The following is a 22144-nucleotide window of genomic DNA, read 5'->3' as shown; positions in this document are numbered from 1 at the left end:
CACTTATAAACACTTTCTTGTTTGGGTGACCAGTAATGATGATGCCATTCACCAACTAGGGAATACAGAAGAAAGTATGAGGAGGGCTGGGTTTGGATACATTGAGCATGAGATGTTTACAGAATATGAAGCATCAGCAGAGCTACTAGAGACATGAAAATGCCTGATGTGTTCTAAGGAAGGCAAATATGCAGGCTGGTCTGGTTAGAAAAGAGGTGATACAAAAGCATGGAAATGAACGTTCAAATGTATGGAATATTTCACATACAGAGTTAGGTGAGGAAAAGGGCAAAAGCAAAAACTCCTGCCAAAGATTTCTGTTCAAGGCAAACCTAAGGTAGGGGTTTTCTAGATGAGGAATAATGCTCTGAATAGCATGTGACATATGCGTTGGAAGTATGGGGATCCTTAGTTCATTTTCATTTGGGGCAAGTTTCCTGTATGTTGTGGGCTTTCAGTAGGCCAGCCCCTGTGCTCCCTACAATCCAGCACAGACTATGCTCAGAAGCAGCAGCAGGCTCTGTGACCAGAAAGCAGCTGGGAGTAATTGTCAGTAAGGAGGGAGAGACTCTGGATAAAGCAGAGTTCAAAGTGGACTATAATAAGAGCCTGGGTCCCCGGGCTTCAGCACCCCTCCTCCCCTTCCTGCAAATGACAGCTGAGACCAAGGCAGCCAAGCCTGGGGTCTGGGCTGAATTTAGCAGTCATAATTATACTGCTGACGTCTGGGGCAGAGCCACAGTCTCTGCAGAAGACAGCAGCTTTTGTTCATGCACTAAAAACACACCATCTTCAAACATGCTAATCGCATGTCTGCTTCCATCTAACAACACTGAAAGAGGCTGAGGAAAGGGCACACAATGCCCACACATCTGGCTAATTCAGTTACGAGGCCAATCAATCTTGATGGGTTGTCTATAAAATACCAACCACCCCAAAGGACTGAGCTGACCAGATGTTTAAGCTTCTGTTGACCAATCCCAGCCTAAAGTCCATAGCAGAGAAGAGGGGGTTATCAAGAGATGGCTTATGCTTCCACTCACATGTCTATTCCCAAAGCTAAGTAAAGCCTTCTGCTTGAATGAGAAGTACCAGCACGTCAGAGTGGTGGCTGAGCCAGGCTAACTGGAATGAAATACACTCAAATATACAGACTTTCACTCTGACCTTAAGGAAGACAGGAGGCCTTATTTACAATTGGCTTTGAGAACAGCTACAGAAACAGAAACCGATGAAATAGTTTTGCTAACTGCACTTCCCAGAATGGAGAGAATCAGGAATACAGAGGCAAGTATCTTTAACTATGATATTAAATGCCACAGGCTGCAGTTCTGGGCACAGGAACTGTTCACCACTGATGTCTGCTTTTCAACCCCCCATCAAGGTTGAAAGGAATTACTCATCTCCCTCATAAAACTGTTGCCAAAAAAACCAACAACAAACAAACAAACAAAAAACCAGGAGCCACTGCCAAACGGACTCTTCCAGTTAATACTCCTTCCTTCATGCTCAACCACAGTCACCAGGCAATAGTCACTGAAAGTATAAGTGGAAGGGTAGTGGGGAGATTAGGAAAAGGAGAAGACAGGGAATAGATTTGAAATCTATACCAAGAGGACCATTCTCGACCCAGAGCTTCTTGCTGGTGCTAATGATTCCACTGTTTCTCAAAAGTGCTTTTCCCTAATTAATTCTAAGGACTTTACCAAGTCTGTCTCAGAGTTGAAGCTTCATGACAAACCAGATAGATGGACTTGGGTAAAGGAAACCTCCAACTTTTTAGAAAGTGGTGAGAGAGAAGCACATTAAAAATGAGGGTTTATTGTGATAGCCCATGCCCAGAACAGTACCTGGCACTCAGTAGGAATTTAATAAATATTTGCTGACTGAATAATTATGCCCTAGTTATGATGCAACTGAGCTATGTTCCTTCAATGTGTTTGTCAGGAGAGGCCTCCCGTAGTCCCTGGTAATAATGCTGAACAAAATCACTCACAGAGATCCGGGGCATCTTCTCTCAGCCTGAACAAGAAGGGATGAAGTGGTATTGGGAGGTAAGGGTATGGACCTCATTACCACCCACACCCAGAAACCTCTTCTTCCTCTGCCCATGGCTGTAGTAACCAATGCTGCTTACCAATCCTGCCTCCTTTGGATTCTTTTCTACCTTGATTTATATGATACACAATACCTAAACCTTTGTCTCCTTTGCAGGTTCCTGTTCATTCTTCTATCCCAAGTCATGGGTGACACCCAAGGCTGAGTCCTCAGCCCCTGTCCCTTTCTCTCTGTATCCATTCTCCTTTAAAAAAAAATAGTTCCAATTTGCACAAACTATCCCAGTGGTTCTCAGTCCTGGCTGTACATTTAGGACTGTATGAGAAGTATTAAAACCGTATCAATCCAAAATGGGAGAAAATATCTGCAATATATATCACAGATAAATAGCTAATATTCTTAACATACAAAGAACTTTTAAAAATCAAGAGGAAAACAAAGACCAAAAGTCCTAGAGAAAAATGGGCAAAAGACATGAATAGGCAATTGACAAAAGGAGATAAAATGGCTCTTAAACATTTGAAATGATGCCCGCTTCAGTCATAATAAGAGAATCAAACTAAAACTATACCAAAATACTGTATCTCACCTATTAGATTGGCAAAAATTCAAAAGCTTGGCAATATACGATGTTGACAAGGCTGTGAGAAAACAGCCACTTTCATACATTACTAGTGCAAATGCAAAATGGCACAACTTCTATGGAGGAGAAATTTCCAATATTAACCAAGGGCATACATTTATCCTTTGACCCAGCAATACCACTTCTAGAACTTTACTGTAGAGACGCACCTCCCACAATCCCCAAATGTACATTCAAGAGGTTATTCACATAGCATTATTTGTAATTGTAAAATAATGGAAATCAAGCATAGGATATATAGCACACACACACAATGGGCTACTATGCAGCTGTAAAAAATAAGGAAGATTTCTGTGAAATGATATCGAGTGAATTTTAGGAAATATGGTTAAGTAAAAAAAGCAAACTTCAGAAGAGCATATATAGTATGCTTTTATGTAGGAAAAAGGAGAAATAAGAAAACACACATATATTTGCTTATACGAAGAAATACAGGAAGAATAAACCAGAAATCAAAACTGGTTATCGGGCTTCCCTGGTGGCACAGTGGTTGAGAATCTGCCTGCCAATGCAGGGGACACGGGTTCGAGCCCTGGTCTGGGAAGATCCCACATGCCGCGGAGCGACTAGGCCTGTGAGCCACAATTGCTGAGCCTGCGCGTCTGGAGCCTGTGCTCCGCAACAAGAGAGGCCGCGATAGTGAGAGGCCCGCGCACCGCGATGAAGAGTGGCCCCCGCTTGCCACAACTAGAGAAAGCCCTCGCACAGAAACGAAGACCTAACACAGCCATAAATAAATAAATAAATAAATAAATAAAATTAAAAAAAAAACCAAAAACTGGTTATCTACAAGGGGTCAGGGCTTACTAAGGAGAGCAGAAAAGGGTTGAAAGGGACACAGGAGGGAGTTTTACTTCTCTGAGTATACCTTTTTGTACAGTTTTTAGAAAAACGTTAATGTTCTACATATTCAAACAACAAAATTAAAATAAGGAGAGGTAGAGGAGAAAAACCCTAAAACTGAAAGAATATTGAAAAAATTAACCCAACTGTATTTCAAACGAACAACATAAACACCCTGAAGGGAAAAACACCCACCTAAGTAACTGAGGAACCAGTATTTGACTATATACCCTTAGCCTTGGATGGAGTAGCTGGGAGAACTGTAAACAAATTCTGACCTGAACTCTTTTAGTAGTTTGTTTCCTATAGTAGTTTAGCTGAAGTAGGTCTGAAGATTTTTTTAGATGTATTATAGGATTAAGTAAATGAGTACATGTATCAGTGCCGTTTGGAGCCGGAATTCTCACTACAGAAGAAGGGGCATAGAAATATGAAATGTGTGAAGACAAGGAAGAACGCTGTAACAATGGACTGGAATGGGAGGTATCAGTGTTCTCAGGACCTCTAAAATAGGTATGTGCATATGCATATATGTGTGTATATGTATATGCATGTGCGTAGTAAGCACACCTATTACTCATGTTTCAGTCTCTAATACAACTGCCCACTAAAACGTAGGGCTTTCAGAGAAATGGCTGATTCCCGGGCAATGGCAAGGTGGATCCAAGGTAAGACTGAAATATCTTGCTATGCCAGAAAATACGGAAATTAAAAAAAAAGAAGATGGGGGTATGGCACCCTGGCCAAATCTGAGACAATTTTAGCACCAACGTAACAACTAAGGTCAGTAATTAATTCTAGAACATTAAAGCAACAGTAACCACAAGCACATTTTGACAATAAAGAGATAAATGGGAGAAAAGGGGTTCTTGTTGACCACAGAATGCCAGGTGCTGACTGGTCAACTGTGGAGTGAGCACTGGAGTTGGGAAAGATATAAAATATTCATTTTGCAACCATCATATAAAGATTTATTCAGGAAAGAACCATCAGTGGATGCTAAGTCTAGGGGGGAAATTTTGATGAAAAGGATAGTTGCATGGCCTTCAAAATGTCTCCCCACAGACTTTATTAATTCCAAGGGAAAAACTAATAATGATACAATGGAGAAACTGGACAATACTTGGGTTAGAGATGGGCTGGGAGTAAGACTTTTCACTGAAAACCCTTTTGAATCTTGTACTGTGTACAAGTTAACTATTCAAAAGTATTAACTATTCAAAAACAGAAAGAAAAATAAAACATTTATAAAATATCTCTGATAGTGTGGTAGGTAAAATAATGGCCTCCAATGATGTCCATGTTCTAATCCCTGGAACCTGTGAATATATAAAGTTAACTTGGCAACGGGGAATTAAGGTTTCTCATCAGTGACTTTGAGATGGAAAGATTATCCTGGATTATCCAGGTGGGCCCAATGTAATCACAAGGGTCCTTTACAAGTAAAAGAGGGAGGCAGAAGAGTCAGTGTCAGCGTGATGAAATGTGAGAAAGACCTGAGGGACTGTTGCTGGCTTGAGGATGGAAGGGGACTGAGACAAGGAATGTGGGCTGCCTCAAGAAGCTGGAAAAGGCAAGAAAACAGATTCTGAGTCTCCAAAAAGGAACGCAACTCTGCTCACACCTTGATTTTTGTCCAGTGAGATTCATTTCAGACTTATCTCCAGAACTATAAGATAATAAATTTGGGTTGTTTTAAGCTGCTAAATTTGTGATAATCTGTTTACAGCAGCAATAAGGAGGATACATAGGAAAAGCTACAGTGGTTGCCTCTGAGGAGGAAGACCAGGCATGTGGAAGGCAGACTTCTTTTTCACTATACATCCTCTGGTACTTCTTGAAATTTTTATTTTTTACCTTTTTTTGAAGTAAAAATCACTACAGTTGCTAAACAAGCCAACAATGGACAATCACTTCAGGGGCTCTCTACTGACTTCAATGTTGAGTACAAGTCCTCTGGCTCACCGCCAAGGCCCTCCACACTCAGGCCTCCCTACCCACCATCCGCTAGGTGGCCAGTTTCTTCCAGGTCTTGAACATGCAAGGCTCATCTCTGCTCCTCCCACACCTGAAAAGCTTCCCTCCTCCCCCCGCTGGTTTGAATTCTGCCTGTCCTTCAGGATATGCCTCCAGGCACCCTCCTCCATGAAGCTTTCCACAATGCCAACACTGATCTTTCCCTGCCTCACCTCATTCATTATACTTACTGTTTTTTCTGACCTTTGCTTACATTTAATTTAGTCCTGTTACCTACTGTCATGGTGTTTTCAGTGTGCTTTGTGTCTGGGCCTTTTCACCAAACCAGAACTCTACAGGGTGTAGTCTGAAGGAAGGGCCTGTATCTTTTTTTTCTATTCCTGTAATGCCTAGTGCCCATTTATAAATGAACTTAGCAAACATTCAGTGAGCATCTACATGTGCTAAGGATAGTGCAAGGTGCTGGGGATGTAAGCCCTGCAGATCCAGACCCTACCTTGTGTAATGAAGGCGAGATCTATTAATCAGATAACTGAATAGCTACATGCTGTGGTAAGTGAGATAAAGAAATTATACAGGCTGCTTTAAGAGCAGAGGAACCTAGAAGAGGGATGCCAGTGGTCAGCTGCAGGAAAATAATTAATAGTTGCTGAATAAATATGAATACTTAGATTTGCAATTAGATAAATCAAAGAGCAATTATTCATCAGAATCACAAAATTTGAAAATGGAAGGGAGCTTTGAGATCACCAACGAATAAATCACCAACTTAGACCAACTAATTTTATAGATGGGGAAAATGAGGCCCAGTGAGGGGAAAGGGACTTATTCAAGGGCCCACCACAAGGTCAAGTTACTGCAGGTCACCGGACACCCAGTCAGCACTTCTCACTGCACAGGGTTCATTACTTCAAAGGGAGTTTCTGAAGGATTCCTGAAGTGGCAGGCTCCTTTCTTCTGCTACACTTAAAAGAATTCATTTCCAAAATGATGTTCAGGAAGGAGTCTGTGGGATCAACCTACAGAGAGCACCTCTGCTGTGTTCTCCCTGGGACAGTTCTAGGCCTCTGTGTAGAGGAAGAGAGCACGTGAATACTAGAAGCAAACTCTTTTTGGGAAGGGAACCTCGGTTCTGACCCATCTGACCCTGGGATGGGCCTCTGTTGCTATTTTGCAGGCTCTGACCTTCAGACTGATGTTCCCCTACTTAAAACACAGTGCTGCCCTTTCTCTGTGCATTCTGCCCAAGAGCACATTCACTGGAGGGGCACGAGCGGGCTGGCAAAGGGCAGTTGGCCCTGCCTTGGGAAATCGGAATCCTACTCGGATGTTTCCAGGCCCAGTGCAGGTGGAGGAAAGCATAGAATGCAGAACAGACCTGGCCCAACTGATGCTGACCTCTCCTTCACCCAAGGGAGCCTTGGCCTCCAGCTGCCACTGTTGGCGGTGATGAGCTCATGCCGGATACCAGCCAGGCCCATCTGAGGACTGCTTGGAGCCGATTAAAGCCTTGATGAAATGCGGGTGCCTGGATGGCAGGTGGCTCTGGGAAGCTTGGGGCTCTGGTGCCCAGACGCTCTCATCTCTAACTCAACTATGCAGTGACTCCTCTATGTCCATAGGATCTGGGATACAGAAACACCTTTCCCTGGGGACAGCAAGGACAGTTCATCATTCTGCAATGACTAGGCCAAGGGCAGAGGACAGGACTCAGGGTCACTGAGGGCCCCTTTTAGCCCTGACCTACCATATGAACTGCAGTAACACCACAGAATTCCTCCATTCCCCAAAATGCCCCTGACTGGACTGCTGGGTCCTTCTGGATGACTAATGGCCATCACTCTCCACAGGCTTTTCTCAAGTCAAGTGACAGGCTAACATCTACACTTCAGGTCTCCATGTATATGCTATTTGCTCAGGGAAGACCTCCCTCACCTTCTTCAGACTAGATTAGGTCTCCATTACACTCTCCTAATACCCTCTATTTTTCATTAATACTACTTCTCTCAGTGGTAATTACCTAATAATTTTGTGATTATTTGCCTAATGTCTATACTCTGCCAGACTTAAAGCTTCATAAGAATGGGGAGTGCAGGAATTCCCTGGCAGTCCAGTGGTTAGGATTCCACGCTTTCACTGCCGAGGGTGCAGGTTCAATCCCTGGTCAGGGAACTAAGATCTCGCAAGCCGCATGGAGCGGCCAAAAAAAAAGAAAAAGAAAAAAAAAAAAATGGGGAGTGCTATACTTGTTAAGGTAATAACTGGAAATCAATAAAAAGACCAGTATGGGCAAGAGAAAGTTTTACAGGTAAGTTTTTAATAGTATTCTTTAAAAAGAAACTTTTATATAAAACAGAGGGGCCCCTCCTATACACCACATTAGCTATGGGACCAACTGGCTTTACAGCCTGCAACCAGTTACCCATCCAAGCCAATCTCTTCTGGTTTTGAGTGGCATGGAGGATTTTCTTTCTTTTTGTTTAAAATAGCGTTATATACTATAAAGCTCACCTATTTAAAGTATACAATTTAATGGGTTTTTTTTTTTAAGTATATTTACAGAGTTGTGCAACCATCACCATAATCTGATTTTAGAATACCCTCATCATCCCCAAAAGAAACCTTGCACCCATTAGAAGTCACTCCCCAATGCTCCCACAGAAAACTGCTGGCATGGAGGGTTTTTAGCTCTGTGTCCAAACAACCAGAAGAAAACTTCAGCATCCAATCATCTGACATGATTTCTTCATCATACAGATGAAAAAAGTGATGCCACAGAGGGGCTGTGATCTGCCAGAGGCCCTACAAGGGTGAGATGGTGGCAGAGCTGGGGCAGATCATGGTCCCCAGTGCCTGCATCCTAATGGCATTGCTTTGATCTCTCTGCCATGCAGTGTGTCTGTCTATCCCAAACTGTTTACCCCACTGGACTTTAAGCTACTTGAGGGCAGAGGCTATGTTCTGCTCATTTGTCTTCCCCTCTTGCCCAGGAGTACCATTAGAGCATTGATGCTTAAAGTGTAGTCCACATACTTGTGCTGGTCTGCGAACTTCGTTACCAGTCATCGGTGAGACAAGCACAGTAAGTGAGAGTAAGTGTCTGGAACTTTTATAGCAACTTAAGAGTAATTTTGTCTGTTGAACCTAATGACGAATTTGGGCCTGTATTTTATATGCCTTTTCAAAATATATTTTTTCTAATAATTTGTTTTCATCATATTTTACAAAAAAGAAAACCTGCAGAAGACAGGTTTTTCAGATAGTTTGAGAAGCACTGCCTTAAAGCAACCCCTTCCCCACTCTCTTCTGCTTCTCCTTTTCCCTGTTTCCTTGAATCTCTTGCACTGGCTCCTCTTCTCATGCTCACACCTGAAATGTAGGTTCTCTCAGTTGTGTCCTTGGGCCTCTTTAGCTCTACAACTTTCCATGGACAACTCAGACTAAGCCAGCTTCCACCACCTCCAAGAGACTGACAACTCTCGAATCTTCACGCCCAACTTACAGTCCTTTCTCTCCTGAGCTTCAGACTCATTGTCCATCTGCCTGCTACACATCTCTACAAGAGTGTCCCACAGGGTCCCTGGCTGGCCAACAGCTATTTATTAGTCACCTACCATATGACAGCTGTGAGGTTTTTTCCTAGGAGCCGTGAATATGGCAGTGAAATAGAGAGACAAGGTCTCTGTGATTACAAGGCTTACATCCTAGCGGCAGGGAGAGAGAGATGATAAACATGCAAACAAACATGAACATTTTAGGGACTGATAAGTACCATGAAGAAGATAAAATAAGGTAATATGACAGAAAGTTACTGGGGGGCTTCCCTGGTGGTGCAGTGGTTAAGAATCCTCCTGCCAATGCAGGGGACACGGGTTCGAGCCCTGGTCCGGGAAGATCCCACATGCTGCGGAGCAACTAAGCCCGTGCGCCACAACTACTGAGCCTACGTTCCACAACAACTGAAGCCTGGGCGCCTAGAGCCCGTGCTCTGCAACAAGGGAAGCCACCGCAATGAGAAGCCCGCGCACCACAACGAAGAGTAGCCCGCGCACCACAACGAAGAGTAGCCCCCGCTCGCTGCAACTAGAGAAAGCTCGTGCACAGCAACAAAGACCCAACGCAGCCAAAAATAAAATAAATTAATTTAAAAAAAAAAGTGACCGGGGGAGCTATTTTACTAGGGTGGTCAGGGAAGGCCTCTCTGAGAAAGGGACATTTGAGTTGAGACCTGAACTCCCAAGGGGGAGAGTGTTCCCATCACTGGGAGAGGTTGGTACAGAGGCCCCGAGATGGAAAGGAGCTCAGTGTGCCTGAGGGGCGAAAGAAGGTCAGTGTCACTGGGGAACAGTGAACAAGCGGGGTGAGAGAGTGGCTAGAGATGAGGTCACAGAGGCAGGCAGGGTCTAGATAACATAGAGCCTTGTAGGCTCTGGTAAAGGATTTGGATTTCATTTTGGTTTCACTGGTATGCCAACAGATGATTTTAAATAGCAGAAAGACAGGGTTTATGTTTTAAAAAGATCCTCCTGGCAGTTATGTGGAGGATGGATTCATGGAGACACAAGTGGAAATGGTGAGACTAGCCAGGAAGCTGTGGCGATCATCCAGGAGAACTGCATCGTGGTCCTGAACTGGGACTAGAGTTTGACTAGAGGCAAAAAAGGGATGGTTCAAGATGTACTTTAGAGGTACAGCTGACAGGACTTACTGAAGGACTTGACAGGCAGTGTAAGGGAGAAAGAGAATTCAAGGATAACTCTAAGGTTTGTGGCCCGAAAACTAGGTAAATGATAGTTATCATTTATTGAGATGGAGAAGACTTGGGGGATACCAATTTTGGGAGAAAAACAGAAGTATATTTTGGCCATGATGACATTGAGCCTGAGGAAAGAACTGGAGCCGGGGAAGTGAATTAAGTGGTTAGCTATCATTGCTTTTTGAGGACTTTTAACCATGAAGGGATGCAGAGAAATGAGGTGGCAACTGGTGGTAGATATGGGGGTCAAGGGAAGTTTTTAGTTTGCTTTGTTGTTTAAGATGGGTGACATTAAGGCATGTTTTTATGCCAATTGGAATAAGCCAGCAGAGAGGAGAAAAAGGATAATGTAGGAAAGACAGGGGATCACCGGAGGAGCAAAGTAATTTGAGAAAGAGAGAGGAAATAGGAGCCTGAGACCAAAAGCAGAGGTGATCTTAGGAACTTCTTCCATTGCAGAGAAGGAAGGCAGCATACAGGAGTATAGGTGCAGGTAGGCTGGTGGAAGTGGTGGTGGGAAGATAAGGTAGTTTCCTTATGACTGTAATTTATTTTCTCTATGAAGTGTGAAGTGAGATCATTAGTTTGGGAGTTGGGGAAGGAGAGCGCTAGAGGTTTGAGGAGAAAGAAGGTATATAAAAGTGGTCGTGATCCAGAACAAGACTGTGATTTTACTCAAGAAGTGTAGCGGGGTGGTGGCAGTATTGAGTGTCTGAAATTCACGGACATAAGTGTAAAGTGAGTCAAGTTAGCATGGTTGTGTGATATTTTTTTCTCCAGCAATATTCAGCTCTTCAGATACAGACATGAAGTAAAAAGAAATTGGGTTTAACTAGGGCTAGTGTTTCATCAGGTGATTACAAAGAAGGGAGAGAGAAGCAAGGGAATAGTTAGAACACTGGACCATGGAATCTAAAAGTGGGAAGGAGGGAGGAAGAAAATGTTCAAAGCAGAACTGGTCATTCCTCTGCACATCCAATCCACCCATACCTCCTTCCAGTATTCCTTACCTCAGTACAAGCACATACCCTCTACTCGGCCATCCAGTCCAGAATCTGGACCTGATCTTGACTACTCCTTCTCTCTCACCATCTGATCCTAATGATTCTACTCCTAAATCTTTCTGGGATCAATTTTTCTCTCCTTTCCCACTGCAACTGCCTTGCTGTAGGTCTCACCTAGACAATTAAAATAGCTTTCAAATGAAATATTTTCCCTTTCTCCAATCATGCCCCTCCTAATATATTTTTCCCCTATTTTCTTTAATCTTTCTTTCAAGTATAACATATATACAAGAAAAGTACAAAAAAGGCATAAGGATACAGCTCAAAGAATTTTCACAAGGTGGATGCATAACCAGCACCTAGATAAAGAAGCAGAACATTATGCACCTCTGAAGCCCTCATGTGCCCTTCCCCAGTCACTACCTACCCTCTTGAGAGTAACCACCATCCTGACTTCTTACACGTTGGGTGATTTGTCTATTTTGAACTTTATATATCAGTCCAGTCATATAGTTAGTACTCTTCCATGTCTGGCTTGTGTCCAGAAATGCTAATTTGTTGACATTCATCCATGTTGTTGCATACAGCAAGAGTTCATTCGTTCGTTTGTTCATTTGTTCATTCATTCATTCTATTATTCCATTGCGTGTCCATAATTTATCCATTCAACTACTGATACACATTTTTGAAACTTCTAAACCATCTTTCACATTAAACATAAATCTGATCCTTCCCTACCCTTAATCTTAATGGTTTCCCACTGGAGGATAAAGTTCTATTTCCTTAGCAGATCTTATGTTACAGGCCTTCATTATTGGTTCCTGCTTTCCATTCTTCAATTCATACCCCATAAATTCAGCTCTTCTGAACTACCTGCCGTGTACTGAATAAAGTATGCTGCTTTCTACTCCATACCTCTGAACATGCTGTTCCCTTTGCCTTTCTTCCTCATCCACCCGGTAAACTCACATGCATCCTTTAAGACTTAGTGTAAACACCATCTCCTATACCATGCTTTCCCTGCTCTCTCCAGAGATTTAAAAGGTCTTTTCTTTGTGATCCATCAGCACCTTCTATACATCTCCATTAATACATCAGATAGCAATTTTTTGCTAAAATGTCTGATTTCCTCACTGACCTATGAGTTCCTTAAGGGTAAAGAACATGTCTGGATCATCTTTTATTTCCCAGGTGCCTAGGGGGAAGCCTATGACAGGAGAGATGCTCAATAAGCGCTCGAAAAATGAGTGAGAAGACTCGCTGAGGAGTTACATAGTACCTACCGTATGCGGGAGCTGGAAGGGGTCCTTGGAATCAGCTACACTAATTTCTCTATTTTACTATGGAGGAGAAAGGTTTTGCCTAAAGGAGATAGGGTTTGCTGGTGGCAGAGCCAGAAGGTTTGATCTTCAGCCCAGTGCTCATTCCCCTTCCCTGCATTGCTGGCAAGAATCAGAGGGTGACATTTCCCTAGAGGACAGCCTGGGGCAAAACCGATCCCCTCAACATCTGGCAGTGCAGCCAGATGGGCAGACAGTGAAGTGGAACAAGAAATGGAGCTCTAAGTTTCTAGCCCCAACAACAAAATAATAGGCTGTTAAAGGGAAGACATCAGCACTGGAAAGGTTCCTTGCCTCAGGCGGCAATGGCTGGGAATTTAAGGACGGCTGGTTAACACTGACAACTGAGCCCTGTACTTGGACAGAGGGACACAGAAGGGCAAGAAAGTAGGTAGGAAAGAGGCTAAGGGAAGCCCTGGGGAAGATGCTATTAGGTTTCATGAAGCCCAGTGTTTCTGAGGTGATGAGCACTGGTGGCTGAAAAGGCAGGGGCACTGTGACTAAAAGAAGGAAGATAGCTTCATATGTGAAGCTCTAAAAAGCCAGATATATTATGACACTCAGAGCAAGTGGGCCAGGAAGCAAAGACACCACATCTCCAGTGGCATCCAAATCTACAGTGGCTCTCGAGATTCCGGCGCATCCAAATATGTACTAAACTATGTGCAGGGCATTGTGGCAAAGGAGGCAGGGAAAGTAAGACATAACCCTCGCCCTCAAATGACCTCAGTCTAGCAGGGGGGCTGGACCCAAATCACAGGGAACAGGGAAGACTTTAGAAGGGAGGTGGCATGAGAGCTGCGGATTGGCTGGTAGAAAGCATTCCACTAGGCCGAGAAACAAAGTCTTGAAGGGAAATGAGAGGCAGAAAGACCTGCATGAGTAAAGGCACTGAGGTAGGAACACAGAAGTGACGTTACGCTGTACCTGGAGTATTAGGGCAGCAGTGGGAAAAAACAGTTAAGTGAGGGTCAGACTAGAACAACTCTAAAACCAGGTTAACAAATTAGGATGGGTAGGATTCCTTTTTTTAAAAAAATACATGAGCACTGGGTGTTTTTCAAGTTAATAACAGATATTATATGTAGAGTGCTTACTCTGTAGAACCTACACATGCCCAGTCCTACAAAACCTTAGATGGGAGGTGGCACGCTCCCATTTCCATATGAGGAAAGAGAACTGCAGAGCGGTCACAGCTTAGCCAGGACACACAGCTATTAAGGGCAGGGTTGTATTCAGATCCTGACTCCACAGTTTATGCTCCCTCCTTGTGGTCTTTCTCACCTGGGGTTTCTCCTTTGAACCACAACTGGGAAATTATTTGAGTAATGATTTTCTCAATTCTCTCAAGAATGGTACATAACTCGTACCACTTTAGATGCCTGGGAGAGAAATTAATTCCTTGTGTGCAACAGACGCCTTAGAACATTACAGCTTAATTTTCCAGAGGAACCCTGGTTGAGAAAGGCTGCATGACAAGAGATATGTTTTAGGAAAATCAATCTGGCAGTGGGATCACATCCCTGGGAGGAAAAAGCTGCAAAAGCACCTAAACAGCCTCGGAACTACTGGGATGAGTCAGCTCCAGGGGCTTGAGGAAGGAGGCCCCCATCTTCTCTAATTACTTGTCTTCTCAGTTGTCCTGCCCTTCCTTCATTCCTCCAACCTTTTCTTGTACTTGGCAGTCAAGTGCTGAAGCAGAGCCTTCCTGCTCATAAGCCAGCAACCCAGGCAGAAGCAGCATCTTCAGAGATGAAAACCACAGAAGCCAGTGCACCCACTTTTCTGTGGAGGCTGGGGGTAGAAAACTGGCACTACTGAACTCAGAACTCTTCCACAGAAATCCATCTGGCAAACTCCTATTACTCTCCCTGATAAGGCTGAAGCACGCCATCCTCTGGGAAGCTTTCTGTAACTGATTCCACCTCCCTGCTCACCAGGCAGAAGCAGGTATTTCCTCCTCGGTATCCCCACAGCCCCTTGTCCAGGACCCTGCTGGAGCACCTGCCTGCTGTCACTGCCTGTTTCCATGTCTGTCTCCTCTACCAGTCTGAGCCTCTCTCAGGGTCAGGGACAGTTTGCCAGATCCATCTTAGGATGCCCTGAGGTCCATGGTCTCAAAGATGGCAACTGGCTTACCCAGAGTCACACTACAGAGCTGAGATCAGACACACTACAGGTCTGTCTGATCCTCAAGACTGTGTTCTTTTCACTATGTTACAGGGTCTCCCGAAGATGAAGAAGGGCCTTTCTGTGCTAAGCACCCAGCCCAACACTGAAGAGTTCAGAGGCAGTGCTATCAGAGTAGACCAGACCACCTGGAGAGGCTTCCTTAGAGGTAGATCCTTGAAGAGTCTGAGGATCTAGCTGAGAAGAGAGGGAACACGATGGTGTTTTAGGCAAGGTGGGGAAGTTGTGGGCAGAAACAGAATTAAGAAGCCGTTAGGTAGGAGTACAGGTTTCATGGGGGAGGAAGGGGATTACAGCTGCCAGGTGAGAGTTTGATTTCTTTATACAATCGTGGAGCACCTACCTGTACTAGGAGCTTTTATAGATGTCATCACTAATCCTCATGCCCACTAATCACTGTGATATTTCCCAGGTGTTACTTTACAGATAAGAAAACTGAGGCTTAGAGAGTTAAAGTAACACATCCAAGCCAACAGAGCTAGTAGCTGGGGAAGCTGGGATTCAAACCCAGGTTGGTCTGACTCTGAAGCCTGAAGTCCTTTTTATTACTCCATGCTGCCTCTTAAGAGGTCAGAGAACTTCCCACATTACCAGACTGATGCTGCTGCCTGGACCTCCCCCCAGCTCTCACGTGGGGACTGCTGATCAGAGGGCAAGCGCGGCTGCCCCCTCTAGCTCTAACCCTCTAAGATCTGGGGGCCCTAAATCCCTGTGGACTAAGCAATTTCAATGACAAGGGTTCGGTGTTGACCTCGTGAGTACACGCTGGCCCTGCGTCTAAACCTGCCTTGGATCTCACAGAGAAAGCCTCTAAGGTGCTGCAGCAAAGCCGGTGGCAAATATAGGCTAAAAAAGCTGGATGGTCAGGAAGGCAGGGCCTGCCTTCCCTGAAACCTTCTGGAGGAGGTCAGCTGAGGTCAGAAAACTTTGGAAATGTCACTGGCAAGAGCCCCTAGGACAAGGGAGCAGGATCCTGCCTCTCGGTTGGCTGGTCACACACACAGGCAGACCAAGAGAGGTCAAGGGGGGAGGGAGGTCAGAAGTTGGCAAGCCTGCAGGCCCTGAGTGACGGCCACTTGTTCAGGTCAGGAAGGGAGAAATAAGTGGGTTAATGGTTTTGGCCCTTGAGGCTGGGAGGCTAGGGCAGGGGGTGTAAATGGATTCTGGGTAAAAAGGCAGGTGGGTGAACTGTAAAGGTGGGGGCTAAGGGCATCTGTTCCAAGTCAACAAGCAAGAACCATGCCCCTGGAACGGCTCAAAGGGCCAGCCTTGGCCTGGGGGGTGAGGGTGGAGGGGTGCTTCATAAAAGGCCTGTGTTTCTTCATTTCAAAGGTGTTCGATCTGGAAGGCTGGGGAGAAGGACGCTTTTTAGAGTGAATTCCCTGTCTGCTTAGGGGCTGAGGGGAAGCAGGGAATGTAAACCACTGGACAATAGCGGGGGTATTGATTGATTTTAAGGCATGGCAGAGAGAAGCTCCATGGTGAACACTCCAATTCCTAGCTACAGATGTCTCGTCGGAGAGCTTTCCAAAGGACAAAGTGAGTAGCATCTTGCTTGGGGACGTTTTCTAAGTCTCTGCTTCTGGGAGCAATGAGTTCTTACTCCAAAAGCATCAGTCATCCCAGGCGCTATCACCACATCCATGAGCAGTCCTGCCCCTCACAATGTATATGCCCCAGACCAAGGCACATTCTGGCTGCTCTGGGGCAGGTAGGTCCCTTGTAGGCTGGGGATATGGGCCAGGCCTGAGTCTTAAGTGAGTGTGGCTGGGGCTGATATAAGGTGGCAGGATTTGAGGGTTATTGGGAAATCCTTCCAGTCCAATCACATGACAAGGACTAGAAAATGATCTGGGGAGGTTGGGCCAGGGAGGCAAAGGCTCTGGGACTGAAAGAACTTTCTTTCAAGACTGGGTTTTGAAAAAGTGATTGGCTGCAAAGGACAGGTAGCAGAAGATACAGAGAAGAAAATCACACCTCATTTAAAAGAATCTATTTCAACCAGTCAGAGAAGAACTAAAATGGAATGGACTCCTAGGGAAGAAGTAGGATTCCCTGAGTCCCTGAGAGAATCCAAGGAAATGCCAGCCAGCCAGCTGTTGGAGAGGTTTCTGCCAGAAGAGAAGTCAGGCAATCAGGGTAACCCAGAGGACTTCTGAGGATCCTTCTAGCTCCCAGGTTCTATGAAGAATGACCACTGACAAGGAATACCCTGGTGTCCAGGCCCAAGAGAGGGTCCCTAAACCTTTAAGAAGTGTAAGTGAGGGCATAAACAGGCAGTCAATGCCATACTCACTCTGGGGCCTGGGCACCACACATCCTGGCAAGATGCTTCCCTCCCTATTCCAAGGAGAGGCTGGAGTGGGATGAGGGAAAGTGACTGCGTGGGAGGCATCTGGCAGGGTGGCAGGTAACTCTGTAGCGGGCCTGGACAGGACCAGACTAGCCTGAGTCTGGGGATGGTACGTATTATCCCTCCAATTAAATCAATGCTCTCTAAAGGAAGGGTATTCAATCATTCAACAAAGATTTACTGAGTGCTTACTGTGTGCCAGGTACTTTACCAGGTGCTGGGAATGAATCAGCCATGGTTCTTGCCTTTGCTTTCAGGGAGCTCAGAGTCAGGTTAGAGAAAAGGCTACTGAACACACAAAAACAATTCCAGATTGCAACAAATGCAATGACAGAAAAGAGTAGGGTACCATGACCCAGAGTAACGGAGGGAGCCTAATTTAGACTAGGGTGGAGGTGGGATCAAGGAAGATATCTTTGAGACTGGGGTTAGTAGAGATTTGAAGGGTCTCCCCCTTGGTCCACCAGCCCTGCTCTACAGGTCACAGGGGAGAAGAGAGGACACTTTGGGGGAGAGCAACAATCAGGAAAACTCTCAGAGCATGTGCAGACAGGCAGGATGGCACGGTACATCACACAAACACAGGCAAAGAACGCACTCCCGCCACATGAGGGCAAATCACACATGCACACGGCCACTCTCATGAAATGCAGGCACCCTCGAGGCATTTCCAGCTCTAAGAGGGTAACAAGGCTCTGGGGAAGCATGGCATTTCCAGGGTAGAGAGGTTGCTAAGTCCTTACTCTCTTTCTCTGCCACCCCCCGCCCCATTCACCCACGATCTCACCTCCATCAAGCAGCTCCTTGACGGTGCGGTAGTCGTCGGCAAGGACAGCATAGTGCAGGGCTGTGCAGCCCCTGAAGCTGGCACGGTTGTTCAGCCGGTTGTTGAAGTCATCCTCTCGGGTGACCAGGACTAGAGGGACAGCAACACAAACCCTTCCATTAGCAACAAATGCCATGAGCTGCCAACCTCGTCTTCTTTCTCTTGGCATTTTAATTCCCTCATTCACACATCTACCTACTTACTAAACAAATAATGGCACCTACTATGTGCCTGGCCATCTGTGCTGGGAAAGAGGAGGTAAAACAGAGCCCATCCACAAATGTTTACTGACATCCATTATGTTGATAGGATTCACTTGGGGCCACGGAAATGAATCAGACATGGTCCCTGACCTAATCTGACAAAGGAGGCAGACAGTAGACAGATGTTTACAGTATTGTTTGAGATAAATGCTATTATAGGTATAACGGGATGATATAGAAAGCCAGAAGGGAGCTTAGCTCAATTTGGGCATGAAGAGAGGATCTCAAAAGATGACAGTCTTGAAAGGTGAAGAGAAGTTATCCGGGTGAAGAAAAGAAGGCTAGGGTAAGACTCGGGACAAGGGACTTCCCTGGTGGCGCAGTGGTTAAGAATCCGCCTACCAATGCAGGGGACACGGGTTCGAGCCCTGGTCCGGGAAGATCACACATGCCGCAGAGCAGCTGGGCCCGTGCACCGCAACTACTGAGCCCATGGCTCTGGAGCCCGCGAGCCACAAGTACTGAGTCCTCGTGCTGCAACTACTGAAGCCTGGGCGCCTAGAGCCCGTGCTCTGCAACGGGAGAAGCCACTGCAATGAGAAGCCCGTGCACCGCAATGAAGAGTAGCCCCCGCTCACTGCAACTAGAGAAAGCCCACACGCGGCAGTGAAGACCAAACGCAGCCAAAAAAAAAAAAAAAAAAAAGACATGCGACAAGTCAGGAAAGAGTCAGAGGCTGTTCTTAGCAGAACAGTAACATACCTCCTCTGTGCTCTGAAGATGTCTACAATCTAGTGAGTATTTAATATTTTGTAAAGAGCTTTTAAAATTTATAAAAGCCATTAAAAATTTGAAAGTACAAAGAAGAAAAAGCACCATTATCTCTGCAACTTGAGAAACTGCATTTAGTATTTTGGTATATGTCCTCTGATATCTATATCTATATCTACATCTATATCTATAGGTATAGCTATACCTGCATATATATCCTACAAAACTGGAATTTACTATATTGCAATTTTGTAATCTGCTTTTTTTCCCTTAATAAATGTACTGTGAACATTGTTTTTGAAGGTAGGAAGAATAAGCATTTCATGCGTCAAAGAACCAAAAACCCCCAGGCTCACTCTAGTGCTAATATCAGTGACTCTCTCTCTCCAAATTGATACAAAAGAACCTAAAACCAGTTGCATCACTCTAGGTTAGGTGACCACACATGTCCTTGTTCACCTGGGACAGCCATGACTTATGCTTGTTGTCCTGAATGGTCCCAGTCTGGACAATATTTGGAAGGATACCCAACCTCTGGGCCCTCCGTTGGGAACCGAGTCCCCATGGAACGATATCTATGCTGCTTAGGTGATGGGGTTTCTTTCTGCCTCATGCAGAAATTATTGGAGTTCTTGCCTTATGTTCCCTCCTGAGCTTAGTTCATTGGAGGAGGAATTTGGGTCCTACCTACCTGTATCCACTCCTCCCCTAGTCCATGGCACAGGGCCTGCAGAGGGCAGGCTCCTCCTACCTCCCACTGGATAAAGGCGTGTAATTCATAACCTTGCCTATGTAGTCAAAAGCACCAGACAATTCTGAAACCATTCTTTTCCAAGCTGTCTTGGAATGGAGTCTATGCATTTTCCCCTTCTACAAAACTGAACTTGCTATTAAAAGTCCCAAAAGCCAGAAGACTGTCATGCCTCTTCCTAATCCTAATAGATTTCACTTACTGACCTTCCTCGACTCTGTGGCTGACATGGTCATTTCACACAATCTATTTAATTCTCCTAACTACCTTATATAGTAGGTATTATAATTCCCATTTTATAGATGAAAGCTAAAGCACAGAGATCATAGAGCTAATAAGTGGTTAAGTGAGGATTAGAACCCAGGTTTAATCTGAGTCCTCACCCTTTTTTCCCATCATATCATGCTGTCACTCTCATTTTGCAAATGAGGGAATCAGAGCCCAGAGCCCAGATGTTCTGGTCCCAGCCTTGGCTCCTACTCCCTCTTCTTTCCCTGCTCAAGTGAAGGTGCCAGCACACTCTCTATGGAACTTGCCCTAACAGAGATCAGCCTGAGGTTTGTAGCTAATACCGGATAAGCTTGCTTAGGTGGAAGCATTTCAAATGTTTGGTCAAAATGAAGTTGTTGGAGTGTGTAACTGGAGAACAGACCACACTTTCCTGTGGTCTGGTGAATCAATGGTCCATCAGCTCCTCTGTACCAGTCAGAGGCTCTCCTGACTGATGACCCCCACCCCTGGAGTGTTATCTGACCTTTCCTGGAGCAGGGAAAACAGGAAGAAGGCCTCTGATTAGCTAACGTGTAAGTCCGTTGTGCAATGGCATCTGCATTTTTCTCATAAGAGCCCTTTAGGACCTAACTCGGAGATTAACTCTTGGTCACGAACAGTCTCATCAAATCATGGTAAGGGATCTTGTTTCCAGCCCACTGCAGATTAGAAGAAGCAAACTAGAAGGCTAGGGAGAAGTCTTCAGAATCAAGTACGCTGATTACAATCAAGTGCTGACCAGGCAGGGAGGGAAAAGAACAGCACAATATAAAGCTGAAAGAGGAAGCCACAGAATACAGTGCCTCAAGAGCCCCTAGGGCACCACTGAATTGCCACATAGGACATTAACTGCTAGATATAATGATGAACCTGAAGAAAAGTGATAGCTGGTTCAAGAAAGCAGGAAGGGTATAATCCATTTTACAAAGAAAATATACCATTCATTCAAAATATATCATTAATGAACACCAGAGCATGGTGGTAGCTTCTGGAGATATACTAATAAGACACACTTCTTGACTCTTAGAAGTTAACAGTCTAATGCAAGAATCAGACCACTGAATGGACAAATTATAACACTGTTTCACGAGTGCAAGATAGAGCTATACACAGGGTGCCTACCATAAAAAAGTAGATGAACTCAAGGGACACAGCTGGGCTATTTGGTTCAGGGACAAACATCAGCAGAGCGGCAGTGTCACAGCCCAGCTAATAAGGAATGTCCATGAAGAGGGTCCCTGCTCCCCTCTGAGGTCTCATCACTTACCATCCCCTTCCTAATGCTCTTTCTTGCCTCTTGGCTTTTGCAAATACTATTCCACAGCCTGGAACATTTCCCCCTCTCCCATGCCTTCAGCTGACTAACTCCAATTCACTTTTAGGCCTCTGAGTAGAAGTCACTTCCTCTAGTGATTCTTGCTGAGTTTGAGGTAGTTACTCCTCCCAAGAGCTTCCCTAGCACTTTAGGCATCTCCCACTTATGGTATTTATTACCCACTCCATTGCAATCATATGTTTACTTGACTACGTTCCCCACTAGACCAAAAGCGCAATGAGGACAGGAAGTATGACTGTCATCACCACAGTTGTATCCCAGTGCCCAGTACGGTGTCTGACCACAAACATGTGCTTAACAAATACTTGTTGAATCAGCAAATGCATACATAATACATAAATAAGGCCCTAATATTACCTTGTTTTTGGAATAATAATAATAATGCCAGCCAGCAGTATTTAGTAGAGGAAGTAGAGTGCAGCTGTTAAATAAGTGAGCTCTGGAGCCAGACCACTTGTGTTTGGGTCCCCGTTCTGAATTTACTGACTGTGTAATCTTGGGTAACTCACCTAACCTCTCCATGCCAAGTTTCTTTTTTTTTTTTTAAAGAGGTAATTCTTTTTTTTTTAAACTTTGGGTTTATTTATTTATTTATTTATTTATGGCTGTGTTGGGTCTTCGTTTCTGTGCGAGGGCCTTCTCTAGTTGTGGCATGTGGGGGCCACTCTTCATCACGGTGCGTGGGCCTCTCATTATCGCAGCCTCTCGTTGTGGAGCACAGGCTCCAGACACGCAGGCTCAGTAATTGTGGCTCACGGGTCTAGTTGCTCCGCGGCATGTGGGATCTTCCCAGACCAGGGCTTGAACCCATGTCCCCTGCATT

At 45.0% G+C, this 22144-nt stretch overlaps 1 protein-coding gene across 2 annotated transcripts in view; it reads right to left on the bottom strand.

The window, feature by feature from the left end:
* The window catches only part of CLPB (ClpB family mitochondrial disaggregase), a 163178-nt gene that overhangs the window by 68270 nt on the left and 72764 nt on the right, over positions 1-22144 (bottom strand). For both annotated transcript variants that reach the window (XM_068555530.1, XM_068555531.1), the window contains exon 5: positions 17952-18080. In XM_068555530.1, coding sequence (XP_068411631.1) covers positions 17952-18080 — 129 coding nt within the window. The remainder of the gene's footprint in view (positions 1-17951; positions 18081-22144) is intronic.

The sequence above is a fragment of the Eschrichtius robustus genome, chromosome 11 (assembly GCF_028021215.1).
Source record: "Eschrichtius robustus isolate mEscRob2 chromosome 11, mEscRob2.pri, whole genome shotgun sequence".
Classification (NCBI taxonomy): Eukaryota; Metazoa; Chordata; class Mammalia; order Artiodactyla; family Eschrichtiidae; genus Eschrichtius; species Eschrichtius robustus.
Note: the sequence above shows the minus strand (reverse complement) of the source record. Positions and strands in the feature narration are given on the sequence as shown.